At 35.9% G+C, this 8,425-nt stretch overlaps 1 protein-coding gene across 1 annotated transcript; it reads left to right on the top strand.

The window, feature by feature from the left end:
* Positions 1 to 6,548: 6,548 nt before the first annotated feature.
* Positions 6,549 to 8,111, top strand: LOC110110809 (transcription factor MYB41-like). The gene is made up of 3 exons (XM_020842445.2): positions 6,549 to 6,777; positions 7,018 to 7,147; positions 7,249 to 8,111. Exons 1-3 carry the CDS (start codon positions 6,645 to 6,647, stop codon positions 7,922 to 7,924), a joined length of 939 nt encoding a protein of 312 aa, XP_020698104.1. The 5' UTR covers positions 6,549 to 6,644; the 3' UTR covers positions 7,925 to 8,111.
* The last annotated feature ends 314 nt before the right edge of the window (positions 8,112 to 8,425 follow it).

The raw sequence follows: 8,425 nt of genomic DNA, 5'->3' as shown, positions 1-8,425 counted from the left end.
CCCGCACTAGTAAGTCAGCCCGGCCTTGCCGTCTGCCTCTCTCGCTATCCCGTGGACCAACCATCCAGTCGTCGGCATTTGTCACTCGATTTAAAGTCCAAACCCTAGGCTAGCTCCGCATTCCACACTGTGCCATTGCCATCAGAACCCTAGGCTAGCTGCACACCGCCAGTGGCCAGTCTGTTCGTAATAAGATTTGTTTTCCTCTTCTTCGACGTCAACGATGTTCCTTCCTGTCCTACGGCTTCGATGAGAAGAGCCACCTACTCGCCTCCTTCATCAGTTCAACGGACGATGGAGTTCCTCCCATTCGTGTGCTTCTTCAACCATGCATAATCCATTTTGAACTAGGTCGAGTCAACCCAGAAATCCGACGAGTCTAATTTGGGTTGACTTTTATAAATTTTTTGAAAAATAATGGTGCAAAAAAAAAAGTGACACCGAACAGAAGGGGGCTCGACGAATCCACGTCGATGATCCGGTGACGATAGTCGTACACCGCTCCAAAAACTTCTTGGAGGAAGGATCCACCACCTAAGAATCATTCTTAGGATACAAGATAACACATGAGAATAAACTCAAATCATATCCATATCCAAAATCTATCTTTATTACAAGCATTTGCTATGCATTTATAGCCAAAGAAAGTAACATAATAGGCTACACAAAATAAAAGCAAGTACTAATCCTATGTAGCCATATAAGCTACCAAATGGAATGAAACTAGCCTGAAGTTTAATACAATTGACGTCTCAGCTCCGGCGTCATACTACCGGGGTAGGAGGAACTTCAGGCTCATAGGCAAATGTCCGGTTGGCCACCATACGGAGGCGGATTTGGTTGGCTAAACCAGTTAGGATAGGTCCATCCGGTATCGATTTGCCTACCAATCTTCAATATCTCAAGAGTAGTGTAAGCAGGTAGAATTGGCTTATCATAATCCTTGGGATTCATAAATTCATTTATACCAAATTTTCTTTCTCCCTCAACTCGGTTTAGATTGAAGTCAACACCAATAATTTGTGATTTTTTGGCAATTCTCACACCTGCTGCGGTGCCAAGACCAACATCTTTGAGATAAAAATTGATTACCTTGGATATTTTTTTTGGCTCTACAACGTATAGCATTGCCCTCAATTTTGTGGAAATACCATAAATGACCATACAGGTTTTGTCTAGAGGAGCATATGGATGAAGCTTGGCAAGATAGCCATCATTAACTGTTGTGTATTCACAGAAGGGAGAAGTTATGAGAAAGTGGTGCATCAGGGTTTCCTTTGTTGTTTTAGGCGGCACCACCTCCATTTTATCGATCACTTTTGGAACATTGTGAGCGAATAGTTCCGATTGGACATTTGGCTCCGGCTGACCATCCATTTGGCCCTCATCATCATTATATGCGGGCTGATCAATATCAAGAACTCCACCGACCATGTCGTCATCATCCACGTCGTACACCGGCTCATCGTTGAGAGGCAAGAACGATGAATTCGGCAATGAATCTTCAAATTCTTCAAAGTTGGACTTGATCGAGGGTGGGGTGGAAGATTGACGAGGTGGACTTTCAAACTCTTCTTTGTAGGTGGAAATGATCTGATCCTCAGAGATGCCCTCGTCGTCATCAACGGTTCGTACGAATTTAATTGGAACTGGAGATCTTGAAGCCGTTGGGGCAGCATACTTGCCCCGGACACCATTACAGTACCGGCCAAGGGAGCTTAAGTTTTCCCTTCGTTCAATCCTTGATAGTCGTAGTTTGAGTCGTGCCAATTCTCGTAGAAGATCTTCTATTTCTTCATCTTGATGTGATCCCTTCCATGTCCATTGGGAATGCATCTTTCTCTGTTCATCAAGAACCAATTCAAAATAGCAAGAAAGAAGGCCTGCTCCGAGCCTTCAATCAAAAGCCATGTTCTTCTTTGTCTTCGCCCAGTTGCTCCTGCACGCCTTCCAGCTCAGCTCTCGGTCCCCTCGCTCAACCAGCGAACCCGGCCAAGAACTACTGCTCATGGACGATCCTCTTTAGGCAATTGGAAATCCACCAATCACTTCAAGAAACAATTCTTGAAGTCTGCCTTGGAGAAGATTGACTATCACTGGGGTCTATTGGTCACGGATAGGCCACCATGAATTTTTGGCCTCTTTGTCAAGGGACCATTAATACCTGATCTAAAGGTGCAAAAAAAAAAGGCTCCAGATAAAACTCTATGACTCAATGATTAAGCCTAACATTACTGTTTGGAATGTTCGTGGTTTTAACAGCCCCAATAAAATTTTGCTGAGTAAGAATTTTACTTGTTTTCATAAGCTTGATTTACTTTGTATTTTGGAAGCCAAATTTCATAATTGCTCTTTTAATGATGCTTGGTTTTTAGATTCTCATAAGGTCTTTAATTTGTAGAATAGTTATAATAATTTTGGTTCCATCTTTCTTAGTCGTATATGGGTTAAGTGGAATGCTACTACTGTTATATTTTATAACTATTTACGTTGATAGCCAATTTATTCATGATAAAATTTGGTTTTCTTTTTATTTTTTAAGAAATATAACATTCATTTATACTTCAAACTCTCTCTTTGAAAGAGATTTATTATAGCATTAGCTTATTAATTTTGATGGAGATATTTCTAAGCTTTAGGCTATATATGTTGGATAACTTCAACTACTGTAGGCACCCTAATGACAAGGTTGGTGAGAACCCTATAGCGGTAAGTAAACTGTGGACCTTTAATAACATGACTTTTGTTAATGGTTTACATGATTTGAGCTCCTTTGACTTTTTACACTTGGTATAATCATAGGGTTGTGATAACCCCATACATATTAAACGTGACAAGGTGTTTGTTAATGACTCTTGATTAGAGAAATATCCTGTCTTTTCATAAAGTTGAAGCTCCTTTATACTCTCACAACTCCCCTTTGATTTTAGATTCAACAATAATGTGCTTGTTAAGCATATATTTATGTTCAAAAACTTCTGGCTTAAATATCATGAATATTGGGATGCTCTCATTTTTTCTATCTTATTGAATTTAAATGGGGTTAATCTCCAAGGAAATTTTAAATCCAAGCATTGAACTTCTTCTTTTTATTTTTCTTCCAAAGTCTCTGATCTTCAGCAATAACAAAAACATTGTTTGAATTTACTTAACAATAATATGCTATCTCATTCTCTCAACTCTCAGTTGAAATTTGTGAATGATAAGCTTTTATTCCATCATGATTCATTGTCCTCTTAGATTATTCAAAGGGACTACGCTAAATAGCTTCATCAAGGAGAGAATGAATTGAAATTTCTTTTAAGTGGAATTAGAGTTAGATAGAACTATAATGTTATTAAGAGTATCACTACGTACTAGTGAAGGGTTCTTCTCTTCCCATTATGATATCATCCTTACTCTGATAAATCATTTTTCTAATTTGTTTAATTATATTTCTCATGTTATTGGTCTCCCTAGCAACCTTCCCATTGGCTTTCCTATTCTTGATTTAATTGCCCGTGTACCTAATGATGAAATTAAAGAAGTTATCTTATCTAGTCACAAATTCCTCTACCATTACATCTGATGGCGTCACTTTTGAGTTTTACAATAAATTTTAGCTTATTATTGGCAATAAGATTTATAAAGTTTGTTAAATATTTATTTCTTACCTCTTTTCTCCCTATAAAAGTCAAGGCTACTACTATTGCCCTGATCCCTAAAGGCCCTCATGCATGCCTCTCATATCAAAGATTACATGACAATTTCTTTATACAACACCTTTTACATAATTATTGCTAAAATTTTAGCTTTGAGGTTCAAATATGTCATGCCTTATGGTATTCACTCTAGCCAGTCTTAGTTTATAAATGGGGGGATTTCCACTAATAATATTATTTTATCTTTAAATATCCTTTCTAATTTTAACACCCAAGGAAAGTCTAAATATTTCTATGCCAATATTAACATTTTCAAAGCCTTTCATGCTATTTCTAGAAGCTTTCTCTTGCATATTATATTAAAGAAAGGCTTCCAAGAAACTTTTTTCTTGGATTCATTCTTGCATCCATGAGGTCCCTTTTTTAATTAGCTACAATGGTGATTTCCATGCGTTTTTTAACTCTTCCTCTAGTTTGAGGCAAGGTTGCCACTTTCCTTTTTATCTTTTTTTTTTTGGTATCATGATGGATTATTTCTCCAACCTTATGGAGAGTAGCATAGGGGGCCTCTCTCTTTCAAGATTTTTTTCATACAGTCACTTCTATTTCTCATTTACTTTATGTTGATGACTTATTGATCTTTGGCAAATCCACTATTGAGAATGCTCATACTTTAGTCAATAATTTGCTTATCTTTAAAAATACTTCTAGGCTTAAAGTTAACTATGATATGAGCTCTATTTTCTTTTCTAAAGACATTACCAATCCCATGGGTATTGCTAACATCCTTAATCTAACCATGGTGGTTATATTTTTTTTAATATTTGGGGATTCCCATTGTCCCCAGGAAACTTAGGGTGACTGATTATTATCCTCTTTTGCAAAAAAATTCTAATATGTTGGAAGGGTGGAAGGTTGAGATTTTATCTTTTGCTTGAAGGATTCAATTGGTTAAGTTTAGCTTTTGGATTACTATTGCCTATTGGATTAGGGGTTCCATAAAACCTAAATCTTATTGCAAATTTATTAATAAGTATTGTGCGAGATTCATCTTTCATGGTGATATTCAAGACACAAAATTGCATCTTTTATCTTAGAGGAATACTTGTCTGCCTAAGAATTTAGGTGGTCTTGTCTTACCATCAATTTTTACCTTAATTCAAGCATATTCTTCTTCTTTAATATGGAGACGTCATTCTTCTTTCCTTAGTCGCTAGTTTAAGAACTCATATATATATATATATATATATATATATAAAACCTATTTCTAGGAAAGTTTCTGCTTGCTAGAAGCATTTGGTTAAAGTGGATGCTTTAATAAAACCCAATATCTTCTTCAAGATTGTAGATTGTATAATAGGGTTGCTCTTTGTTGGTATCTCTGATGTGCTGGGAAATCTCTAGCTAAGTTTTTCTATGGGGCTACTGCTGTTTTTTTCTTCTTATTCCACTATTTTTGTTATCATCTATGTTGGTGTTTGGTCTTTTTCTTAGGATCCCCTCTTCCTTCATAATTCTATATATGATATTCATTTTTTATTGCTCATGATGATTTACCTCTTTGGTGCAATATAGTGAATCCTACCTTTAAAAGCTTTTTAAATGATTTTATTTTTTTTCAAAGTTATGATGTAGTTAATTGTTACAAGTTTATTTGGCATTAAATATCTTATTAGAGGTTCTCATCTTTTGCTTGACTTGCTCTGGATAAAGGACTCAAAATGGCTAACCAACTCTTCTTACGGAGCATTTTTTGCCCATCCTACATGTCTTCTTTGTAATCATTATGATGAATTTGCTTCTCGCCTGTTCTTCGAATGCAATTTTTCTTTTAATATTTTAAAAGCTCTCTTCCTTGAAACTGTTGTTGTGCATAGGCCTAACATTTTTAAAGTTTTTAATTGCATAAATGGTGAACCATAGTTCTATGTGATTGAATATTAAAAATTACTACTATTTGGTTATTTGTGCTTTTTTTAACTACATTTGGCATGAACGTAATAGCATAAGGTACAATGAATCACAATCGGCCTATGTTAATACCATTTTGGTAATGATTAGAAAGGCTATTAAATCCAAAATCTATCATTGGAAAAATCTTGAATATTATTTAAGATTTTTGTTCTAATTACTTTACGTTGGTTTTGCTGCATTATCTGATAATTTGCAGCTGTGTTGTTGATGGTGTCATGTAACTTATGTGCCTTAATTTCTCCTTCATTATGGATGTGTTTCTTTTTGTCTGTGGGGGCATGTATGGACAATTATGTGGTTGCCTTCCTCAACCTCCCTAGATGGCCTTGGCTTTGTATGGGCAACCTTGGAGGCATTTCTGTTTATGGTTTCCATCTTTTACCTATTGTTGGCTGCTTATCTACTGATTTTAATTATAACTTTTTGCAAGGCATTGTGTGTATAATTGTTGAGTTGCTTACTTGAGGGATTGTTTCTATTTTGATTAATGGTTATATGTTTTTCTCTATATATTTTTTTGATGCTGCCTCCAAAGGGTGGTACTTAGCCTTGACAACCAGGTAGGGCTTATCAAATGTCGGTAATTTTTTGTATAAAAGCTTGGCCTTTTCGTAATTAAGTCCTGCAAGCTTTGTTGACTCTTAATTATTTTACCATTCTGTTGTATTTCTCTTTTTAATATTTTTATTTAAAACTTTTAGATCTTTAATAATTTTTTACTATGTGATTTTTCCTTTCTGCTCGAGACTTAGTCTCAATATTCGAAGCATAAAAAAATAGCCTTTAAACTTCAATCCACAAATTATGGCCCGCGTTACCTCATTGATGAACAACGGATGGCACCAACTCCCTTTGACTCTCTCTCTTCTTCTCCTTCTAACTGTAGTTATATATATCCATATTCATGTTCCCTCTTCTTCCATTCCACCTCAGTTTGCTCTTCAACCTCCTGCAAGCCTCTTCCTCCCTCTGTCGCTCTTCTCATCCTTTACTGAAAGCTCTAAAACCGAAGCCAAAATCTTGATATATATGGGGAGAGTTCCTTGCTGCGATAAAAATGGCCTTAAGAAAGGCCCGTGGACGCCAGAGGAGGACCAGAAGCTCATTGATTATATACAGAAGCATGGCCATGGCACTTGGAGAACCCTCCCCAAGAATGCAGGTGTGTTTTACTGTTACAAAATAGCCCAAATTTCAACCTGTATTTTTGAGTTTGTAGGTTAAGTGGAAAAAAAAATCATATATTATAAGGAATTGAGTTAATTTGAAGACATTTATTAAAATTTCTATTAGGTAACCCTCAAAACATATTTTCGCTTCTTCATAAACCTAAAATTCTGCTATTATTTTGCTCAATAAGATTAATCTTTCTCTGACGAGAAGATAACCAACTTGAATATAGGTCTTGCAAGATGTGGGAAGAGCTGCAGGCTTCGATGGGCGAACTATCTTCGACCAGACATAAAGAGAGGAAAATTCTCTTCTGAAGAGGAGGAGACCATCATCCAATTGCACAGCGTCTTAGGCAACAAGTAAGAACAACAACAACGTACCAATATATAAATATTACAGTACATGTATGATTTTTTACTCCTCTAGCTAGCTAATTACTAATCATTTTCCAATTGATCAGATGGTCTGCAGTTGCTGCGCGCTTGCCTGGAAGAACAGATAACGAGATAAAAAACTACTGGAATACTCATATCAGGAAGAGGCTTCTTCGCTCAGGAATTGACCCTGTGACACACAGGCCCCGGCTCGACCTTCTCAACCTATCTTCCCTTCTCAATACCGTGCTCTTCAACCAATCCACACAACTTGAAGCCTCGAGATTTCTTGACATCAAAGCTCAACTGAACACTCATGAGCTACTGAATATTGCCATCAATCTGTTGCAGTCTCAGTGTCAAAAGCAAAATCTCTTTAAATACAACCAAGTTCAAGAATCATCGTTACCTTATAACCCAACTCAATTTATGAATGCAAGTCAGTGGCAATACAATGAAGCAAGCTCTTGCAGTTTAAGTGAGAATTTGGGGACTGTTAATAATGATCTTATAAGATATCAGAACATGGAGCAACCAAAGCCTAGTTTGTTATATGACGCATTCAATGCGAAACTGATCAATAGTGATCAGAACTTATACAACAATCTTGATTCGGTACTATCAACGCCTGTGTCGAGTGTGACTTTGAACAATTCTTCTACGAATATCAACAATAGTACAGAAGATGAGAAAGATAGCTACTGTAGTAATTTCTTTGATTTCCAGATTCCTGACTTGTTAGATATGAGTGAGTTCATATGAAATTCGAATAGTGGGAGATTGAGAGGGACTAAAGAGGAAGAAAAATGAAACAAAAAAAAAAATTAGGAAATTTGTATGCTTGCAGTTGTCTTTAATTTTGTTCATAATGTGGATAATTTGGAATTGTTTGTCCTTATTTTCCTTTTTCTTAATGAAATTTGATATATATAGAGAGAGGCTTCGTTTGTACAGCTTAATTACTGTTTTCTAAACAGCTTTTTAGTATAAAAATTTTGAATTCATTTTTTTTTTTATTAAAAAATTGTTTTAAAAAGCAAAAAGAAAACTGTCCCAAATGAACTATAGTTACAAAATAGGAAGCAAATTTGTTGAGTGAACCCAAACCCTTATTACAATTTTTTTTTTTTTGAGCCAAAAGAAGATAGAAAAGAGGAGATGGTGAGGGAATGGGCCAAGAATCTTATGAGTAGATTCAATATGGTATCATGTTCAGCTTAATATTTGACCTTCTATTGGACCAATGTCATTCTTGCAGGTTAA

This window comes from Dendrobium catenatum, unplaced genomic scaffold (genome assembly GCF_001605985.2).
Source record: "Dendrobium catenatum unplaced genomic scaffold, ASM160598v2 fragScaff_scaffold_633, whole genome shotgun sequence".
Classification (NCBI taxonomy): domain Eukaryota; kingdom Viridiplantae; phylum Streptophyta; class Magnoliopsida; order Asparagales; family Orchidaceae; genus Dendrobium; species Dendrobium catenatum.
The sequence above is the reverse complement of the archived record's forward strand: the minus strand, read 5'-3'. Positions and strand labels throughout refer to the sequence as shown.

Excerpts from the sequence above, each read along its gene's own strand:
- LOC110110809 (XM_020842445.2), top strand. The coding sequence starts at position 6,645 with ATGGGGAGAGTTCCTTGCTGCGATAAAAATGGCCTTAAGAAAGGCCCG. Across the intron at positions 6,778-7,017 it reads AACCCTCCCCAAGAATGCAG|GTCTTGCAAGATGTGGGAAG; the intron begins GTGTGTTTTACT and ends ACTTGAATATAG. Across the intron at positions 7,148-7,248 it reads CACAGCGTCTTAGGCAACAA|ATGGTCTGCAGTTGCTGCGC; the intron begins GTAAGAACAACA and ends CCAATTGATCAG.